At 37.3% G+C, this 23258-nt stretch overlaps 1 protein-coding gene across 4 annotated transcripts in view; it reads left to right on the top strand.

The window, feature by feature from the left end:
* Positions 1-23258, top strand: part of LOC149147337 (uncharacterized) — a 432707-nt gene that overhangs the window by 348832 nt on the left and 60617 nt on the right. The window contains exon 10 of one of the 4 annotated variants that reach the window (XM_089440436.1): positions 20603-21475. The exons of 2 other annotated variants lie outside the window; for them this stretch is intronic. In XM_089440436.1, coding sequence (XP_089296562.1) covers positions 20603-21111 — 509 coding nt within the window. In that variant the 3' untranslated portion in view covers positions 21112-21475. Of the gene's footprint in view, positions 1-16126; positions 16415-20602; positions 21476-23258 lie in introns of those variants that run through there. One more of the 4 variants, XM_089440438.1, reaches the window with a different exon arrangement.

Below are 23258 nucleotides of genomic sequence, written 5' to 3'. Positions count from 1 at the left end.
TGGAGAGAGAGAAAAATCTCTCTAATATTTTGGCCAGATTATTTTGTTGAGGATTTCCAGTTTGGCATCCATATTTTTGTACTTAGATTTCACTACTACATAATAATAATAATACCCTCATCTGCTTCACTTTTTTCCCACATTGGGTTTTTCGAGGGACATTTGTCCAAAAACAACTATCAATTTTATTATGTGTGTGCTATAATTTTCTCAGTTTCCAATTTATTTCCGCAATTTATTTTATTTGTGAAAAATTGTAGTATGGTTTATTCGTTGTTTGTTGTAGCAAATAAACTACATAATTAATCAATTAGGAGAGTAAATTTCCAATTGTTGCAATCTAAGGAAATTTCACATGGTATCAAAGCAAGTTTAAGTTTGATAGATCAGGGGCTCAGTAGCGAAGAGGGAGAAAACTCACAGTTAAGAGGGAGTCTGAGCGAATTTCTTTCAGGTTTGTGTAGAGGGCCAAGTAGGCAGTTCGAATTGTTGGGCAGGAAGTTCGATTTCCAGTTGGAGGGGTAGGAAAAGTTTGAACAAGCTCAATAGTAGTTCCAACAGGCAGTGGTTTTGCGGGAAGCAGTTGTGGTGAGCAGATCAGAGAGTTTGTTGAGCAGAGTTGGGCGTAGTTGGTTTTCAGTTAGACCAGCAGTGGCAGATCGACACCGAGTGAAAGAGAAAAGAACATGAAATTATAATCAGGATGTCTTTAGTAAATTTTCCAGAATTCTCCAGTATGGCCACAGATAGATTTGATATTTAGGGGGATACAAAATTATCTTCCAGATTGGAGGAAGAATTTGCTTTCTTAACTATCTCAACTTCACAGGGAGTTTGGTATATAGATAGTGGAGCATCAGCTCACATGATAGGAGTTATAGATTATTTCTCTAGCTATAATGAGGAGGAGATGGACTTATAGATGACGATGGGAAACAAGACTAAATGCACTCCAATTGGAAGAGGTACCATTGACATTCAAAGGGAGTTAGGAGCTAGCACGAGTGTTATAGAGGTATTACATGTGTCAGGATTAGTTATGAAACTGATTTCAGTGTTTCAGTTACAGTATAGGGGATATGATGTCCACTTTCTAGGGAAGAGGGTGTTTATCAAACACCAGAACTAGAAAAAGGTGAAACAAATTGGGGTACGAAGCAACAAATTCTACAAGTTACAATTTGACTCTCCAATGTAACTAATAAGGAATGATAGTAACAATGGGAAAGACCTGAATGATTTATGGCATAGGAGGATGGAACATTTACATCATGGAGCACTTAGATTGCTCAGGGAGATTGTAACAGGTGTTCCAAAATTAGGCACGGATCATGATGATGTGTGCAAGGGGTGCGTGCTTGGGAAATATACTAAGGCAACGTTCCCAAGAAGTGAACAAATTAGATGGTTTATGACAGCTTACACACTCAGACATATGTGGCCCTATGTCCACTAGATCTCTCAGTGGGTACGAGTACTTTGTTACCTTCATTGATGATCATTCCAGGAAAACCTGGATCTACTTCTTGATGACCAAGGATGAAGTATTCAGTCACTTCAAGGAGTTTAAGGCTCTAGTAGAAAATGCAACAGGGAAGAAGATCAAGGTGCTTCACTTGAATAACGAAAGTGAATACACAGATAGTGACTTCACAAGTTTCTGTGCAAAGGAAGGCATCAGGAAGGAGTGGACAACTCCATACAATCCATAGCGGAATAGGGTAGCAAAGCGAAAGAACAAGTCTATAGCTGGGGCAGCAAAGGCGATGTTATATGATCAGGATTTACCCAAGTTATTTTTGGCAGAGGCATGTAACATAGTATTTTATATCCAAAACAGGGTTCCTCACAAGGCATTAGAGAAGATAACACCAAAAGAAGTCTTCTCAGGGAAGAAGCCAGGAGTCAATCACTTTAGGGTCTTTGGTAGCATAGCTTATTGCCATGTACCATATGAGAAGCGTACCACGTTGGATCAGACAAAAGCGAGGGGATATTTCATTAGGTATAGTGAAACCTTTAAGGCATACAGGATCTACATTCCTAGCAACAAGAAGATTATCGTGAGATGGGACATGAAGTTTATGGAGGACATAGCCTTCAAGAAATCTCTCGAGATGCCAGCAGGTAATCAAAGTGAGCCAGCAGAATCTCCATTGGTCCAACAGGAGGGTTAGCTACAGGGACAACTGCTAGGACCGCCACAAGCACAGTCACAGGGATCCAATACAGTTATCAGTACCAACACATCGTCAGGTGTAGGAGATCCAACGAGTGTTAGGTCCCTATAATACCAGTGTATTCCCCTTATTGTTATTAGTGTAGCCCCCTATTGTTATTGTTGTGCCCATGTATCCCCCATGTTCTTATTGTTGTGCACCATAGAAGCCCATTATTGTTATTTTTGTGCCCTTACATTATTATTGCTATGTAGGCTTTGATTATAATGTGAACCCTTAGACTCCTATATATACCAAGGAGGTCTTATCATTTGAATCATCCAAGAATTGTTCATTTATGTAATGTAAAGGAGGTTTCCCCCTCGAAGAGGATAATTTTTAAGTCGTTGATCTATCTTTTCTATGAGTTGGTTGCATAACATTTGGTATCAAAGCTTTGGATTCTAGGGTTTCGCTTCTTCAAACAGGCCATCTTGGCATTTTCGCTATAACTTTTTTTCTACGAGGCTTCAGAAGCTGAAATTTCGACCACGTGGAGCCAAAATCTTGGTGAACTTCGTGTACAAATTTCAGATCTTGGTTCACTATATTTTTGGATATATGATCCGAGGAAGTTAGGGTTTTTGCAGGGTCCAGAATTGCATCTCAAACAGGTGACCTAGGTAAAATCGTCATAACTTTCGTTTTAGGCATCGGATTTGAATTCTGTAAAAAGTGGTTGAAATCGCACGACTGTAGTTTTTTCTATAGCAATTTCAGGGTTGAATATTGAAACAGTGACATGTGGTATCCCGTACAACTTCTCTCTATTGAACCATTCCACAATCAGGACATCGTGGGAGATTGGGCATAACTTTACCTTGAAGAATCCAAATTTGGTCTGACTTGTGGCATTGGAAAGAAGACTCAAAGGGCTACCACAGGACCGAATTTCAAACCTTGGAGAGCCGAAATTACAGAAATACAATAGTTCCAATATCTAACTCCAAAAAAAAGGGAAAAATGTGTTTATATTTTTTTAATTTGCATAACTCTTGCTTGAAGAATCAATTTGAAGTGATTCAAAAGGCATAGAGAAGCATAGATATCATTATTTCATTCCAATATGCCTCGAAACAAAAAAAAAATGGACACACCCAGTAAGCAACCTGAAAGCTCTAATATGACGTATGAAGAAGAGGAAAAAATGCAACATGATATATCAAAGTTATAGGACCAAGTGCAACAAATTTCAAGAGCAACCAAAATGAATTGGGAGTGATGAATGTTAAGATGGATGGTTTAGAGAAAAAAATAAAAGGAGATGTGGATGGTTTAAAAGGGGATAGAGAAGGTTTGAAGGAAGGTTTAACAAAGTTGTTGCAAGAAAGGCTTCCCGTTGGTGACGAAGTAATCCATGATAATCATGAGGGCAAAAGGAATATGAATTATGATTTTAGAGACTCCATTGTGGGTTTTAAGAACCACCACATTCCAAAGATAGATATGAGGAAGTTTGATGGCAAGGATCCGGTAACATGGATACTACAAATGGAGCAATATTTTGATCTAAATGATGTGCAACACACACAAAAGGTACACATTGCATCTTTATATTTAGAACCCAATCAATTTGTATAGTATCGATGGCTTTGTTATCGTAAACCACTTGTCACTTGGTCAATTTTTACAGAGGAAATGATAACACATTATGAGGATACAAAGAGCAACACCTTCTTTAGCCAATTGATAAATCTCAAACAAAAGGGTTCAATGGCAGAGCACATTGAGGACTTCCAAAAATTGAATATTAGGGTAACTGATATTCCAGAGGAGCATAGGATTGATGTATTCATAGGGACTTTGAAGGATAACATCCAACATGAGGTTTGCCTTTGGGAACCTAGTTCATTGGAGAAGGAATTTAAGGTGGCAAGAAAAGTTGATAGCAAATTTATGGCAACAAGGAAGTCTACCATTCATAGCTATAAAAATGAAGTGTTGTTGCTTCTAGCCTTCCACAACCTGCAAGGTTGACGCCACAACAATTGGAGGAAAAAAGAGCAAAAGGGATTTGTTACAATTGTGATAGAAAATACACTAAAGGTCATATGTGTGCTGAGAATAAATTATTCTACATAGATTGTGAAGAGGAGGAAGAAAATGAACAAGAAACATCAAAAAATGAGGATATACACCAAGAACCAACCCTAGAGAAAGAAGAAATGAATCTGATCATATCTTGCAATGCATTGGCAGGAATTACCACTCCTAAAACTCTCAAGATAGAAGGATATATCAAGAAGAAAAAGGTAATGGTGTTGATTGATTAAGGTAGTACTCATAATTTTATTCATTGTAAGATAGCCAAAGAATTGAATTGCTTCTTATATCTAGCACTCGAGTGTCAAGTGATGGTGAGGAACTATAAATTTCTCTGGAAAGTGCCATAATATCAAGCTAACCATGAGGGAATATGTATTGAATAGTCCAATGCTTTCCATTTCAATGGGTGGTGTTGTTGTACTAGGGGTCCAATGGTTACAATCTTTGGGGATAATAACTTTTAATTTTCAAGAACTTTTCTTGAATTTTTTTGGGAAGGAAAGGAAGTTGAATTAAGAGGTATGACAGGGAAACCAGGAAAGGTAATCAACTCTAATGGCATGACAAAGTTTTTGAAGAAGAGCAACGAGATGTAATTGCACAATTATGCTCACTAGGGGTTCAAACATCAAAATCATATATTTCTCCATATGACCAAAAAGTCTTGGACAATCATTCCAAGGTATTTGAGACTCCTAAAGGCCTCCCACCTATCCATGATCATGATCATGCTATTCATTTGATTCCAGGAAGTGTTCCTCCAAACATCAGACCTTATAGATATCCTTATGCCAATTGAACGTATGGTTGCAGAAATGCTAGAGGCTAATATAATTCAACTTAGTCAAAGTTCTTAAATTGCTCTAGTAGTATTGGTACACAAGAAGGATGGATCATGGCGTATGTGTCTGAATTATAGGGAGTTCAACAAGCTCACTATTAAAGATAAATTTCCCATTCTTGTCATTGATGAATTGTTGGATGAATTACATGGAGCAATTTACTTCACCAAGATGAATCTTCGTTCAGGACATCATCAAATTAGAATGAACACTGAAGACATTCCAAAAACAACATTCATAACTCATGAGGGTCATTATGAATTTTTGGTCATGCCTTTTGGCCTTATTAATGCACCTTCGACATTTCAAGGTTTGATGAATTCCATTTTCAAACCCACCCTTAGAAAATTTGTGTTTGTATTTTTTGATGATATACTAATCTACAATTCTTGGAAGGATCATGTTCAACATGTTGACAGGGTGATCAAATTATTGGAGGAGAAACAATTATATGGAAAAACCTCCAAATGTTTCTTTGGAGTACAAGAGGTGGAATATTTTGGTCATATTGTATCTCATGAGGGTGTTAAGGTAGAGCAAAGGTTTGACTACTATTGACTAAACCAAGAAGGATCTCATCAAGGAAGTTTTGTGTCTTGGTTTTGGAGTGGAAAATAGGTCAAGGGTCTTGGTCGTGGTATTCGTTAATTGGAGTCTCTATAAGAAGAAGGATTTGTTTGGGTTTTCCTCTTAAGTAGGAGAGGTTTTGGCCCTAGATGATAGCATATATTTTGTGTCTCTTTTCTCTTTATGGTTTATGCATTGGTAGTTGTTTGATGAGGAAGAAAATTATAATAACCTATGTAAAAGAAGATCCTAATCTAAGAAGTAAAAAGCATTCACAAAAGTTATCAATAGAAGAGAAATCACTTAAAGATCTAAGAAGTTAAAAGCATTCACAAACAATTATCGATAGAAGAGAAATCACTTAATCTCGATGCCATAGATTTCTCAACATGGAATCAGAACTAAGGTGACAAAGTCAAGAAAGGGCATCTTATCAAGGGACACTCAAGGACCAAATCTCAAGAAATACATCAAAGCAAGAAGATCATCAGCAAAGTCAAGATTTACAAGTGACAAAACCCTAGATCGAAGATAAAGTCTACACTAGAAAGAAGTCTTGGAATCCTCAAGCCATCTCAAGAGACCACAAAGACCCTACTCAAGTTGAAGGACTTATACATCAAGTTCCTTTCTAGAAAAGCAAGACCAAGGACATTGTCATCAAGATTCTAAGGCGATCTCCCTTTCATTGGAGCAAGATCCTTACCATTGAAGACATCATCAAGAAGTCATCATTGATCTTCATCGACAAAGACTCCACCATCAAAAGATCCAAAGAGATCTCCATCTCTGTGGAATCAAGGATCATTATTGAAGAAGACTATCTTCTTAAAGGAAAGGTTTTCTATTCTCTATATCATCACATGTTGAAAAGTGTAACTAGGTTTGGTCTTCATAATGACATGTAATTGTGACTTTTGTAAATGATGTACAAAAGAAAAATAAAATTAATATTGTAATACTTGCTTCGTGGGTTTCATGAGAGAGATTTTATTTTTAGATGGCTCACATTGCGAGCCTTTAGGATTTGTCAAAAAGAGACAATGTCATGTATGAAGAACCCTTATTGGGCATGTTACAAATGTATATAAGTCTATAGGATTGTCAAATAGCCCTCCAAGACAAGCACAAGTTACTCCTCTTCAAGTCAACCTCAAGATAAAGCAAAGAACTCATGTCAACTTCACCTAATTAGAGACGCATCCCTTCATAAGGTCATGTCAGCTTATATTCAGAGGTAGACTACTATAAATAGACAGCTCGGCCTGTTCCACAGAGCAGAAATTTGGATCTTTTCTAAAATTCAGATGACTATTTCAGAGAGGAAGTTTCAGTGCCATAACAGAGAAACACAGTTCGGTGAGAAGACTATAGTTCAGTGCTAAGAGAAGACTACAGTTCAGTGATATGAGAAGAAGCAAGCGAGCACAGAGGAAATGACAGAGAGCGTTGAGGAAGTCTAAGAGGCGTTGTAAGAGGAAACGAATGGACAGAGGCACGGGAATGAATAAAACAGTAAAAACAGAGGACTGTGGAGCTGTTGGTATGGTGAAGAACCAGAGTGTGAGATAGCAGAAGCAGCAGCGGTGAATGCTGTTGAAGGCTGTTGAACGCTATGGAAAATAAGTTGGAGGAGACAGAGGCAGCGAGAGGATCCAACAGAACAAAAAGAGGGCCGCAGGGCTAACAAGACAGCGGACAGTTGAAGGGGAGAAGCAGCTAGCAAAGAACATAAGCTTGAACAAGAAGTTGTTCTTTATGCAGAGCTTAGTGCAACGAACAGTAGACTGACTAGCGCTGTGTGAAGACATTATCAGAGAGCATGAAGGCTATTGGAGACTATGCGTGGGCAGTGTGCAGAGTTGTAAAGACTCATTCATAAGAAGACCAGTTGTCATTGACACTGTAGTTTGGAGACTACAGTGAAGCTGTAAATAGACAGAACTCAGCAGAGAAGAGTTCTGAGAGCAGAACATTACTATCAAATGAATCCTGACAAGATTGGGTCAAAGTCCTTGGGGTTGGTGCCTCAGAAGTAAGAAGGATAGGAGTCCTTGGAGCTGGTGCCTCAGAAGTAAGTAGGATTGGAGTCCTTGGGGTTGATGCCTCAGAAGTAGGAAGGATTGAAGTCCTTGGGAATTTGTGCTCCTAAGTCCAAGATTGGTGTCTTGGCAAAATAGAGTTGGTGCTCTGGAGGTTGGAGCCTCACCAAAGTCCAAGTTGGAACTTGGCAACTGATTGTAATCATTTATATATTGTATCTATTTTACTGCACAGTTTATATTAATAAAAGCATTTATTCTTGCTGTTCATCTTGTGTTCTGAATATATATGTTTTAACTGGTGAAACAATAGTGGGAAAAAGAAATACTGATTCAACCCCCCCTCAGTATTTCCAACAATTGGTAATACTGGGTATGCCCGACATCATTGCCAAACGGAGCATTGTTACGGTAAACAGGGAAGATGGGTTCTTCATGGATCGTTTGGACCTAGCCATTGATTCAATGTGTCCTGTGAGCATGAATAGACAGAGGAAACCGAAAGACGGGAAGCTGAAGAAGCAAGCGAGCACAGAGGAAATGACAACGAGCATTGAGGAAGTCTAAGAGGCGGTGTAAGAGGAAACGAATGGACAGAGGCACGGGAATGAATAAAACAGTAAAAACAGAGGACTGTGGAACTGTTGGTATGGTGAAGAACCAGAGTGTGAGATAGCAGAAGCAACAGCGGTGAATGTTGTTGAACGCTGTGGAAAATAAACTGGAGGAGACAGAGGCAGCGAGAGGATCCAGCAGAACAAAAGAACAAAAGCAGTTTGATAGGGGGAGTCCTAGAGCACTCCTTTGCCATTGATGTCAAAGGGGGAGAGAAGAAGAATATTGCCATCAATAACAAAGGGGGAGATTGTTGACCTAGGTTGTCATTGATGTCAATATGGCAATATTCTGGATACTAAAGGATGACATGAAGCCAAAGGGAAGCAGAGCATGAAGGCTATTGGAGACTATGCGTGGGCAGTGTGCAGAGTTGTAAAGACTCATTCATAAGAAGACTGGTTGTCATTGATACTGTAGTTTGGAGACTACAGTGAAGCTGTAAATAGACAGAACTCAGCAGAGAAGAGTTCTGAGAGCAGAACATTACTATCAAATGAATCCTGACAAGATTGGGTCAGAGTCCTTGGGGTTGGTGCCTCAGAAGTAAGAAGGATAGGAGTCCTTGGGGCTAGTGCCTCAGAAGTAAGTAGGATTGGAGTCCTTGGGGTTGATGCCTCAGAAGTAGGAAGGATTGAAGTCCTTGGGAGTTTGTGCTCCTAAGTCCAAGATTGGTGTCTTGGCAAAATAGAGTTGGTGCTCTAGAGGTTGGAGCCTCACCAAAGTCCAAGTTGGAACTTGGCAACTGATTGTAACCATCTATATATTGTATCTATTTTACTACACAATTTATATTAATAAAAGCATTTATTCTTGTTGTTCATCTTGTGTTTTGAATATATATGTTTTAACTGGTGAAAAAATAGTGGGAAAAAGAAATACTGATTCACCCCCCCTCTCAGTATTTCCAACATTCAACACTATCGGCGGCCAAAAACTTAGCTATATGGAAAATACACTATCAGGGGCAGAAAAACTAGTTATATGGCAAATACACTATCAGAGGCAGAAAGACCAAGGTAGTGGAATACACTATCGAAGCGGAAATTGATATATATATATATATATATCAACGACAATGAAATTGGCAGGTTCTACCATGCCATCACCCCAAAATCCCCGAATGCGATGTATGTCGAAGACCCGATGGTTCGATTGCAACATGGTTCAATGCAATATTGCATCTGCAGGTGGATCGACCGTCGGCCATCGGCGATGTCATGGGCCCTATGTATAAAGGACCTCTGGAAGCCGCGAATCGTCGATTCCGACTACACAGCCAGACCCGATGGGTGTTATATACCCAACTTTAGAAGGTTTGAGTTCCGCGCATAAGAGATTTTCAGTGTATTGGCGGGTTTCGGTGCAAAGACCGAAAAACAAAGGAAAAGCCCCGGAAGCCTTGATCGCCGATTGCGATTCATGTTGCGGACCCAATACAGTATAGATGCGGGTGTAATATTTCTTGAAGTCCTCCCTTTAGCCTTTTTCCCTGTTTTTGCTCATATTTCCTGTGTATTTGTATATTTGGCTTGCGCGGGGTTTGGAGGCAGAAACACATTAAGGAATGCTCTGGATAGTTCAGAAGGTTGAACTAACGCCAGTTGCGATTGCGATAGGATGTGGCATGTCTGTTAAACAAAATAGTCTCTGCGGATGCTATTATCATTGGAAAAATGGGGTTGTGTTACAATTTTAACACACAGCGACTGAAAAGCCAAGAAGCTAAATGGAAAGCCAGCGCAGAGGAAACCGAAAAACCAAATCAATGGAGAAGAGGGAAGCCAAAGGTCAAGCCAGCGCAGGGGAAGTTGAAGCAAGCATGGAAGAAGTCGAAGAGCTAGTGGAAAGCAGAAACGGACAGTCAGAGGCATCTGAAATATATAAAAACAGAAAAACAAGGAGAGATGTGTTGATGAATGCATAATCAGTGAGAGAAGAAGCCAAAGAACAGGCAAGAGGCAGGAGAGGCCAGAGAAGCAGGAGAAAAGCAAAAGCTCAGCAGGCTTGGGAGCAGAGAACTGCAGTAAAACAGTTGATACCAGGTTTGGGTTGGAGCCCAAGAGGTTGGAGCCTCAAAACTAAACAAGATTGAAATCCTTGGGAGTTGGTGCTCCTAAGTGCAGAACTAGTGCAAGACAGAGTTGGTGCTCTGGAGGTTGGAGCCTCATTGAAGTCCAAGTTGGAGCTTGGCAACTAATTGCAACCAGTTATATATATATATATATATATATTATTTATTTCATTGCACTATTTGTGTTAATAAAAGCATTAATTCCAATTATCTATTTCAGTGTTCCATTATATATATATATATATGTTTTGGTAATAACAAGAACAATTAAAAAGAAATAATGATTCACCCCCCCTCTCAGTATTTCCAACATTTGTAGTTGTTCGATCTTAATCTCAAGAAGTAAAAATCACTCACAAGCAGTTACTAATTGAAGAGAAATCACCTAATACTTGATGCCCTAGATTTCTCAACATCACCAACATCAAGAAAGCAACAAGGAGGAGCGTTCTATCAAGTAAGTATATTTATGTCCACATATGAATCTGTTAGAATGTCTTTTTGCAAGGAAAGCAACAAATTGGTTGGGGCTTCAACTATCTTGCATGGAAGAAAGGGACATATTTGAATCTCATTGAGGTTATGGAACATGTCAAAGGATATATCACCAAACCAACAAAGGAATATGCTCAAGCACTTGCAAAGTATATGAAAGGGGGAGTTAGGGCTCAAAGGGTTCTCATAGAATCCATCAAGGATCCCCTCATTCCATATGTATCAAAGCTTGAAACTTCAAAAGAAATCTATGACAAACTGATAGAGTTGTATTCCGTAAGCAGTGTTGGAGAAGTCATCTCATTAAAGAATGAACTCTACAAGCTAAAGATGTCAAGGGAAGATGGAATAGCCTCATACTTTATAAGGATATCTAAAATCAGGGATCAACTTCAAGATCTAGGAGAAGTCATGTTTGATAGAGAAATGACTACAATTGTACTAAATGCACTACCGAAGGAGTGGGGTAACTTTACTTCAAGTATTGATGGGAAGAAAGAAGGTACTCCATTCTAGGATATATGGTCATTGTGCAAGATTGAAGAATCTAAACTAAAAGCCAAATCTGATGTAGGATCAAGTGAGCAGAATCAAGCTTATGCTACAATGACAAGAAGAAAGGGAAAATTTGAAAAGTTTGGTTCTTGGAAAAAGAAAAGGGACATGGCCAAGATTCAATGCCATGGATGTTAAGAATATGGGCATTACAAAATAAATTGTCCTAAGATCAAGAAGGACAATAACAAAAGAGGAAGAGAAGAAGCCCATATCACCAAGGAAGTGGAGGAAGTTGAAAAGAAGAAGCCCAAGAAAGAGGAAGTAAGAGATCTCTACCATGATTGAGATAGTTTTCCTCACCTAGTTCTTTTCAAGTTCATGTTCTTAAGTCTTCTATTGTAAGATATGGCTATCATGATTCACTAAGAAAAATGATGGGATGCATCATGGCACCATAGAAGCATTGAAAGCAAGAGCTCATGACATCACCATAGAGAAGCGTGAAAGATGGTTGAAATTGAAGTCTATGGCAGTCACCCATGGAAAGATGTAGCTCTTAGAAACCTCATTAGTAACATCGGTGGTACTTATGGAAAAGAAAGAAAAGGTCATCTAGTACAAGACTCATCATACATCTGTCAAAAGGAAACACCTGCTGGATAAGGATACTTAAGTTCCTCTATTGGAATCTTCATCAGAAGGTTCACCAATCAAAAGGAAACAAGGGTTTCATCAAGAATTCCAAACTTGTGGAATTCATAGGATGATGGTATGATGACATAAGAGGTGAAGCAAATCAAGGGATTGAAGCTCTTTCAATCAACGAAGTTGCTGAAGGAAGTCTGGATGACATAAAAAAAAATGAGGTATGTATGCTTGTATTCGATATTGTAAAATCATGTCATATGGTTGTAGGTAACATGGATCAATGCTCTATCTTGAGAGCATGATCAAAAGAAAAGGATCTCCTCCTCTAAAAGGATGCAAGAAGGCATGAATCATACATTGTCTAGATGAAATCAACAAAATATGCCCTCATATGTAATATGAGGTCATATGTAATATGAGGTGGTTGATAACAATTGGAGGAATTCTGACTGGAAGTTCCTAGAAATGAAATGTGTGAAAAAAGGAAGGAAGAGATCGTGGGATATGCAACCATGGAAAAAGGAAATCAACATCCAAAGACTGAGATATTTGACTAGGATATGTCCATGAAAGATATGAAGACTCTAATGAAGTCTAAAAAAGAAAGAGATCCTTGACAATGTATATCTTTGGGAGATGTTGATGCAAATTAGAAGATGTCACGATGCAATACCATCACATAAGTAATTTTGATTTAAGTATTCATTCCTTATTTTTGAATGGTATCTGGATAGGCTTGTGCAGGGCTGCCAAGGAAGATCTAAGGATATCTTCCACCCATGATGTCCATGTAGTAGGATGAAAGATCCTTAAGGAAACATGACATGAAGAAGGCCAGATAGGAATTGATGGATCACTTTCCGATGAAAGGATTAATGACATGACTAAACTTATGGATGAAAGTGATGGATGGTCTGTGCCCTACGAAGAAGTCCCAAAACATGAAGACTCCCGAATAACGAAATTTCATGACATTGTGAGGAGTTCTTCAAGCAATTGTTTGTCCCATCATCTCCACCTGAGGAGCTGTTGTAGGTCCCTAATTAAGAGGGACCCTGGAAACAATTTATTACATGGTAGAAACTTGGAAGCAAAAAATTCCTAAGCCAAGAGGGAGCTTAGGTACATTCCTTCATTAGAATAGGTATGTCCTCCCTAATTAAGAGGGAGAGATAAGCACATCATTCTTGTCTTCACTTGGGAAGACAGAATGGAGGATTAGGTAAACATCTGGCATCTTATGCTCTTTGAGGATGAGTTATGGCATCCAAGATAAAAGTAGTCATAGAGGACCAATATTCTTTGAGAACTGAGAATCCAAGATAAGAATAGTCCTGGTGGAACACACCCTGAGAACCTTGGTGGGGTATGTTTCGAGAGAGACAATGATGAGGGTGTCTATACATCATTGGTCTCGCCAACATTGAGCTCAGATCTTGTGGAGAGATAGAGTTGTTAGCCAAGGCCTTGCTATGTGACAATGTTGGTTGATATGATGTTAAACGGATGGGTTACCAATCCGACTCTTATTGTGAGAATTCTTCAGATTGAGAAAGACCAAGTACCATTACGAATACCTCCCTAGTTAAGAGGGAGTGTTGAAAAGTGTAACTAGGTTTGATTTGCATAATGACATGTGTAATTGTGATTTTATGTAATTTATGTAAAGAAGAAAAATAAAATTATTATTGTAATGCTTGTCTCATGGGTTTCATGAGCAAGGAATTTTATTTTTAGTTATGGCGCCCATTGTGAGCCTTTAGGTTTTGTAATCATGCCATAAATTGAGTCAATGTCATGTATGAACCCTTCTCGAGCATGTTGCTTTTTTGTATGAGCCATTAAAAGAATAAAAAGGCCCTCCAAGACCAAGCAAAAGCATCTCCTCCAAGATCCTCATTGGTTTTCCCTTCATGGCTTTTCTAGGGTCAGTTTAACCAAAAAGATTGTTTAAATTTAATGCATGCATGTGTGCATTTCATTTTGGAATTTTAAATTCAATTTCAAAACAACATTAAACTTTATGTGAAAAACAAACTTGAAACTAGGGAGGGATCTAGGTGCATGTTTTCTACATTAATCCATGTAGTAACAAATTTGTTGTATTGAATAAAAATGTTAGTCAATATATATTACACATTGTTAATAAAAAAAGTCTATCAACAAAACAAACATTTATGAAGATCAAAATTCACATAAAGGAATATATATAATTTTGCTTTAAAGACTAAAAAAAAGTATAAAACATAATTATAACTCCTCTCACTATTTGAGTGGTAATTCATAACATGTTCAACATTTGAAATCATTGTGTACAACATCTTAAATCATGGCATACAACATTTTTTTATAACTCAACAATAACTCAAGTAGCATTTTTTTTAATCCCAGTAATAACCTAAGTACTAATTTCATAAGCTGAGTGGAATTTTGGTTAAAATCTCAATGATAAACCAAGTAGCATTTGAAAAACCTGCTCAGTTATTTCATAATTGTATTAGAAAAATGTGAAATAGTAAACCCATTCAATAATGATAAATGCATGCATTTATAAATGCAAGGAAGTTAATGCTGAAAATCCCATCCATCGATGTAGAGGAGAAGATGAAAATATTTTCACATATGATTCATGTCTACAAGATTTCTTGCACTTCTCAACATGTGTCATCATCTATGATTCATGTCCACAAGATCAATATTTCTAATTAATAGATAGACTATTCTTGCACTTCTCAATGAGTAGTTGCCTATCAATGTAAACATACAACTGAAGAGATACAACTCAAGAGTGAACACTTTCTCCTATAGGGTGTTTTTACAATCTAAACAATGTTGATGTTCAACAAACCAAGAGAAATGCAATCCCAAAGAAAGAACCAAAGATCAAGTTCATTAGAAAGAAAAGAAAACACAACACTTGATGAAGCGGTTAGACAAATCATTTTTTAAAAATAAATGAATCACTCGAAACTTTAATACAAATGTTAGTGGGGTATTTATTTATTTTTTAAAGGAAATGGGTAGGGGTTTTTTCTATTAAGTCAACTAGTTTGAAGGCCAAAACCTCTTACATCTACTTCAAACATCATTTATTGTGCACATACATGGCCAAAAGAGATTGACACATTCTACCCTCTGTCTCCATACTACTATTCTGATCCGACAAAGCTTATATTGCCTCCAAAAAACTCCAATTACATAAACAAACTTACAAAACGTAATTTAAAACTAGAGAGAACTATCCTTCAATATTCATCCCAACAAAAACACTGACTCCAGAACCGACAATTTGAGGTTGGGAGGAAGGAGAAACCACATCCACTATGTCCTCCGTAGTTGCCACCGTCGAAAGAACAAGAAATTCACTTTGTTGCTCATGAACCTCTATATTCAATTCTTGTTACACACCGCTAATTCCTCCTTCGAGCAGAGATTTCACTCTGCACATCTTTAAACTCAGGGTATCGTAAGCCACTTGTAGCCTTTCTACCTTTGTTTGCAACAGGCCGATTTTCTGACGCAAGAGAACATATTGGACTTGATGTTAAAATTTGAAAGTTATATGGAGAAACTTAAAAATTCTTTGGAAAAACTTGAAAGTTCTATGTAGAAAACTGAATGTACTTTGCAGAAAATTAAATATTCTATGTTGAAACTTGAAAGTACTTTGCAAAAAACTAAATGTTCTATGTTGTTACAATTACTTATAAAACAGATTTCTTCTTCAAAACTTTTTAGATCAGCAATTGTAGATAGAAGATAAACTTAACGATCATAGGAAGACATCGAAGCAAAAATATGAGACACTGAGATTTAGGCCCAATTGTTGAAAAGTGTAACAAGGTTCGATCTTCATAATGGCATATGTAATTGTGATTTTATGTAATTGATGGAAAAAAATTGTAGTACTTGAATTGTGGGTTTCATTATCGGCTAGAAGATGGAATAAAAAATCTTCACCAAATGACATATCGGCTCACCCTCTAACAAGTCAGCATAATTGATGAGAAAACAACTATAAATAGGGCAACCCAAATTTCATTTGGAGGGTTTCTGAATTAGGGCTGAAAAAGCTTGCAGGTCTGAAGCAGTGTCAGGGAAGCAGAAATTCTAAAGAGTAGTCGAGAAGAAGGAAGGCGCAGAGGTTTGACTAAAGCAAGAAGGATCTCATCAAGGAAGCTTTGTGACTTGGTCTTGGAGTGGCAAATAAGTCAAGGGTCTTGGTCTTGGTATTCGTCAATTGAAGTCTCTATAGGAAGAAGAATTTGTTCGAGTTTTCGTCTCAAATGGGAGAAGTTTTGGTCGTGGCTAATAGTCTATATTCAGTGTCTCTTGTCTCTTTATGGTTTATGCATTAGTAGTTGTTTGATGAAGAATAACACTATAATAACATAAGTAAAAGAAGATCCTAATCGAAGAAGTAAAAAGCATTCACAAGCAGTTGACTATCATAGAAAAATCACCTAGTTGTTATGCCTTAGATTTCTCAACACCAATGACCAGGGAAAAACCCGTCAACAGAAAAAACCCAAATAATTCTTCTTCTATTAGGCTTCTTCAATTGTTCAACAGAGTACGAAGTGAGAAAGAGAATGAGAATGAATAAAGTCACCAATGTTTGATCAACTTGCAGTTGAAGTGCTCTTGCTATTTTTTTGAAGATCTCCTCTTGATCAGATATTGTCCTTCACACTTGTTCCAATTTTTCACTTGCTCTTACTCTTCACTTGCTCTCACACTTCTCTTACACACACTCAACACTTGCTCTACTCTCACTTAATCTTGCTTAAATAGATCAAAAAGGAGAGGAGTTACAAAATGAATTCATGTCTTTAGCCAACAATAAGAGAATCAAATTCCATGAGGGAGGAGTTACTTGAGAAGCGTAACTCATCCCAAGAATAGAGATAAAGGCACACTTAACTTGGGAAGTTACAATTTGAATTAGGGAGAGAGAGAGAGTTACACTTAGAAACGAGAGAATATTTGGTGAGAGTTACAAATCGAATTGTGTAAGGAAGTTACAAGTGCATTTAATGAGGAGTTACTATTTTATTCCAAGAGAGAGGTATGATTTTCCAAGTAAGAGATTCTCAATTTAATTGACTTATTCTATGAAACTACTGAAAATTTATTTTTATTAATCCATTAAAGGTGAATGACTTTAAACTATTTTATAAATAATAGTATCATAATAATAATAAAACTAATAAGGATAAAATATTAATTCTTGACTTGTATAATCGTGATTGATTTGATTTTAAAGTGGATTTCATATGTCGAGATCATCCTTGATCATTTAGACACTGAAATCAATGCATCTAGTGCAAACAATCAATTAGGATTAGAAATCAACATCTACACTTAAACCAATGCATCTAGTGCAAGCAATCAAATATCATTAAAAATTAACATCTACACTAAGATCAATGCATCTAGCACAAACAATCAAATAGTATTAAAAATCACCATGTATGTTAAAATCAATGCATCTAGTGTAAGAAATATTCTTCCCTCTCCCCCCTCCATCCATATTTATATCTCCCTCCATCTCGCCTTCTTTGTCTCTCTATCTCACCCCCAAACATACACAAATTCTCTATACCTCTCCCTTGTCACTCCATCTCTCTCTCTCTCTCTCTTTCTTCTTCCCTCCCTCTCTCCCCTTCCAACTTCATCTTTGTCCCTCCGTCTCTCCTCCTTCTCTATCCATTTCTCTCCTCCCATCTCTCTCTCTCTCTCTCTCTGCCCTCTAACCCCGTCACTTTCTCCCTCCCTCTCTCCTTATCTCTCTCCTCCCCTCTGCCCCTCCATCTTTGTGTCTCCCTCTCTCTTTCGTAGCCTTCTCTCCCTCTCTCACTCCTCTCCTTCTCTCTCTTTTCATTCCTACTCTCCCCTCTAATTTAGTTTATCTCCTTCAATGCAAGCAATCAAATTGGATTAGAAATCACCATCTAGTGTAAGAAATATTTTTCCCTCCCCCCTCCATCTCTCCTTTGTCTCTCTATCTTCTATCTATCTCTCCCTCCCTCTTCCTTTCCTCACTCTCTCTCTTCCCCTTCTCTCCCTCTCCCCCCTTCTATCTCTTTTCCCTTCTGCTCTCGTCTCTCCCTCTCTCTCCATCTTTGTTATCACTCCCTCTCACTTTCTCCACCTTTCTATACGTCTTTATTCTTACTTTCCTTTGTCCTTTTCTCTCACGTCCTCGCTCTCTTCCTTCCCCTCTCTCCCTTTCTCTCCCACCTCCCTCTATCTCTCCCCCTCAACTCTCTCTCTCTCTCTCTCTCTCTCTCTGCCCTCCAACTCTACCACTATCTCCCTCCCTCTCTCTCCCCTTTGTCTCCTCTCATTTGTCTCTCTATCTTACCCCCAAGGATAAACATTGTCTCTCCATCTCTTCCTTGTCACTCCCTCTCTCTCTCCACTTTTCCCTCCCTATCTTTCTTCTTCCCTCCCTTTCTCTCCTTCCAACTCCATCTCTCTATTCCTCCCTCTCTTCTCCTTTCTCTCACTCCTTCCATCTCTCCACCTCTATCAGTCCATGTCTTTGTTCTTCCCTCCCATATATATCTAAAGTTAATATATATCATTATAATATAATATATTTAATATTGTATTCATTAAATATTATTAAGTTTAATAATATTAATATTAATATTAGATTTAATGATGCTTTTACATGGCATGATAACAAAATTTATAATAGAACCATATCAAATGAATATTTTCTAATATTGCAACTTTGACATAGAAATATTTATGTGTATAGAGATTTTAATACTTACAAATCGAGGTCTATTTTTGGAAATTCTCTTCCAAATTGAGATGTTACTATTTTTGGAAACTCATATTAGAATTGTCAGAAATGAAATTTTATCATAAGTGGTTCAAACATAGCTAAAAGATTTGATTTTTTCTAGGAGAAATTCATCCCTGAGCTGCCAAACCTTAACACTTGAACTTCAACCTTTCCCATCTCCGCTTGCCTGGATATCAAGGTCAAGATGTACTTCGTCGAAGCAATCAAATAATCCAACTTTCGATTAAAATCATCCTCCACATTCACTGAGTGCTCCATTTTATTTATCACTTTGTAATCTACCCTTGCTACTGAAATTTGGGACTAGCAAACTTGAATCCTGCCGAAGCCAAAGAGCACCATCAATCCTTATATTGTTTCGAGCCTTCCTTGACCAACCCGTCACCTCTTGCTGGTGCATTAAAACATCCATCAACCTTGCACATTCTCTGTCCCCAAAGCACAACCATAGAATTAACGCTTTTGCAACTGAAATTTTGCTTCATTAAAACCGGGATCCTCAAACATGTTGTCTGAACTTCAAAGATGGAAATACTAAATTTGTGCTTCCATTTGGGTTTAATAACAAGGAAACAGAGCTTCCACCTATCCTTTATTACTTCCAATCTCTCGTAGGTTGTCCTCTTGTACTCCCAATTCCAAAACTCGGCAGTGGAGTGGAGCCGCCAAAGCCAAAGGGTGAGAGAATGAATGGATGACAAAACTGCTTGGAGATTTGCAGGATGACATTGAAATTCCAATCCAATCTTGTCCCCTTTAATGCTAATTAGTATGTGCAGAATGCATATTATTAGATTTGCAAATGGCATTATCATGGAAATACTCCTTGATCTAGAAATACTCCTTGTTAGCAAGTGAATCTGCCATTGCGTTGAAGTGCCTCTTGATATGGAAGAAGTCAACAACCTCAAACTTCAGAATTTGCAAACTTATTCTATGCAAAATAGGAGAGAGACTTTGTGTTTGGTTATTTTTTATTTTGCACACCTGTTGAATAACTATCATAGAATCACCAAAAACCATCAGTTGCCAGATGTTTTTTTAAAGTTGACAATTCGAACCCCTGCCATAATGTTAAGAATTCAGCATGATTGTTAGAGGAACGCGCTAGGCCTCAAGCATATTTGGTCTCTATTTCTTCATCAAGGTGATCAATAACCCCTCCCACTCTTGCCTCCCCAATGAGTGGAGTATTTATACACAACCCAAGATGAATGCTTTTCCCAATAAGGCGTTTGAGCCTATAGGTAGAAGGTTGGCTTTCACCAAGCCTACAAATATAATAAGGATATAATATATGGTCAGCCTTGACCAAAAATATAACAATCATACAACATGATGTCAACCATGGCTGAAAGTGAAGATTACACCCTAACTTTCAACATACTGCTTTTAGCATGTTAAATCCAACTATGTATGTTATCCAATTTTTTGTACCTGACCTTTGAATATCACAAAAAATTTCCAATATATTCATGCTTGCAATGTCAAAAATGCATTGATGGCACTCGGATTTCAAGGAGAAAATATGCTTTGAAGAGACTTGTGTCAATGCACCTTCCCTTAAATTCCACCCTGCATTTTGCAAAAATAATATATACAGTATTGATATCAAGTGCTTGTTCAATATCTTTCTTTCCTTCCGCATATGCTACGTAGAGACAATATTTTAACTCATGCATTATTTTCAAGTATTGAAGGAAAGCTCACATAACATGCATGGCATGTTAATACAGATATGTTAACAACCTCCAATGTTAATCATTTAGAAGCAGGGGATGCAGCCATAATTATGGCAAATGCTGCAACTATTCCTATAAACAACCCAAGTTCAGATGATGTACGACTGTATATCCCTGGGAGTTTGTATCATGTGATTTGCAAAGACAATCCAAAACATGTGCAACATATACCTCTGACCCACAGATCATCAAGGTCAAATGCTAACAATGAAGAGTTCACAGAAGAGGAAGTTGCAAATAAAGATGTGGGCATACCTTCCAATAGTCCTAGCTCTCGCGGGAATTATCACAACCAAAATGAAAGTAACTCAGCAAATGCTCCACCTCTAAGATGTGTTGTCATAAAGGGCAATGATCCTGCACTTAGATTTACAAGAATTGTATTATCAAACTCAATGTTGCTTGATCATCGTTGCCAGAGCTACCAAAGTGCTTTGGAGGCTGCAATTGATTTTGCTAGATATATTACTAATCTCATGGAAATAGGGAAACCTACTTTATAACATAAATTGAATCCAGACTGAACAGAAGTTTTGCTTATGTACTCCTCTCCACTATTCTTAATTGTCACAAAACAAAAGGCATGCAATGTAACTGATGGCATTCCTTTTTTACTGTATTCGCAAGATAAGAAAATAAATTGCCTTAGTGAGGCTCAATCAGATTGATCAACAAATGCAAAAGGGACAGTGACAGTGCCATTGGTTTTGATTATTGATTTATTGCCGATCTGTAAAATTGCAGACATCTTGATGAGACTGCAAATACTGGTGTTGGGACATGAAAACTTATTTGTATATTTTCCAATATGTATTTTGCTACTTATAAAAATCATGATTTGAGCATAAAAAGTATGGATTTCAGGGATAGGTTGAAGCAAAAGGCCCATTTTTGCAGTGTACTTGGTTCAGTAGGATAATAAAACTATAAAATTGAAATTTATAAATTGTGGTTCCCAGCAGCATTTCTGGGTGGCTAGAGTCATGTTGGATGATATTTTAATGGTTTAAAGAGTTATTTAGGCTTTTGGCTGGTCCAGATGTTATCTCAGTGGTTCAAAGTGTTATTTCAGGCTTTTGGCTGGTACAGATGTTAAGTAACTTAATTTGAAGATAATCGATCTATCATGGTCATATAGGCAACTACGGTAACAGGGCTGGAATAAATAAAGTTTAATGCTGCATTTTTACCTTCTAAGTTAGACTGGGGTGGTTATCAGCTACAAGTCCTTGGTTATCTGCAAGGATTCTATCATGAGCTTTAGTTGTGAAGATTAGATAACATATTTTATTAAATGTCAGATAAATGGCCACATCGAGGTCAATGGATGTGGTAATTACTAATTTCTTTGTACTCTGCTCAACATAGAGCGTTTGTCCCTAGAATCAAGTTATCCTTTAGTAATGAATCACTGGATTGAAGCATTGCAGTAATGTACCAATAATACATCATCCAGACCTCTGGCTGGACCATCAGTTTCTGTGGCAGACCCACAAAAATGCCCCCTACTTCCACTCACTAAAATGAATAAAACCACCAAACTGTCATTGAGCCCACCTCTATATGATAAACTTACTAATGGACCATCAATTTCTGTGGCAAACTCATAAAATTGCCCTACTTCCACTCACTAAAATGAATAAAACCACCAAACTGTCACTGAATCCACCTCTATATGATAAACCTACTAATGAGAAAAGAACCTCAATTGAACCTGAAGCTCATGCACCTTCCGAGATGACCAAAAACAAAGAATTGATATGCCAAAGGAATAGTTTCTTGTAAAGAATCTTTAGTCTGTTCAAATAAGCACGGATATGATTTGCAGTGGAACCATCAATCTATTGACATGATGAAAAATATTGACAAATTAATTTCATGTGCACCATATAACAAAGATTTTATACGATCTATGAGCTATATATAATGACCATAGTTACAAATGGTAAAGCTAACATGTTGTACCTACTTTATCCTTATTACATTCTTCAAACTGGTCACCAATAGTGCAAAAACATAACCATTTAAACTCAAAATAGTATCATCCAAGACAAAATCATAACATGGGCCCGCTATGCAACAATGAGGAAAACAGAAAAATAAAATAAAAAAGTTTACTGTAACTAAGTTATTGTCTAAAATCTCAACCCACAACAGGAATTTATCAATCAAATAATGAAAATTATATTGAGCAGAATACAATATGTGTGTGAGTGTGAAAAGAATAAATCCCTATAGGCCTAGATATACAGTTAATGGAAAACGTAGAAATGCGGGTCTGAAACAATGAAAATCAAATGAAACAAGAGACAAATTTTATCAATGAAATAGTCAAAGTATATCAAGCAGAATAAAAGGAAAATCATATATATATATATATGGGCAAGAATATATAAATCCCAAGAGCCCTAAATATACAGTTGATGGAAAACATAATGAAAATCAAATGAAACAAGAGACAAATTTTATCAATGAAATAGTCAAAGTATATCAAGCATAATAAAAGGAAAATCATATATATATATATGGGCAAGAATATTCTAAATCCCAAGAGCCCTAAATATACAGTTGATGGAAAACATAGTATTAGCTAGAACCAAACCAAATGAAGACCCTGGTCTGAAACAATGAAAATCAAACAAAACAAGAG

Source organism: Pinus tabuliformis, chromosome 9 (genome assembly GCF_031772625.1).
Source record: "Pinus tabuliformis cultivar Carrire ecotype Pingquan chromosome 9, CPIR1, whole genome shotgun sequence".
Lineage (NCBI taxonomy): Eukaryota > Viridiplantae > Streptophyta > Pinopsida > Pinales > Pinaceae > Pinus > Pinus tabuliformis.
This window is presented reverse-complemented; position numbering and strand designations above follow the sequence as displayed.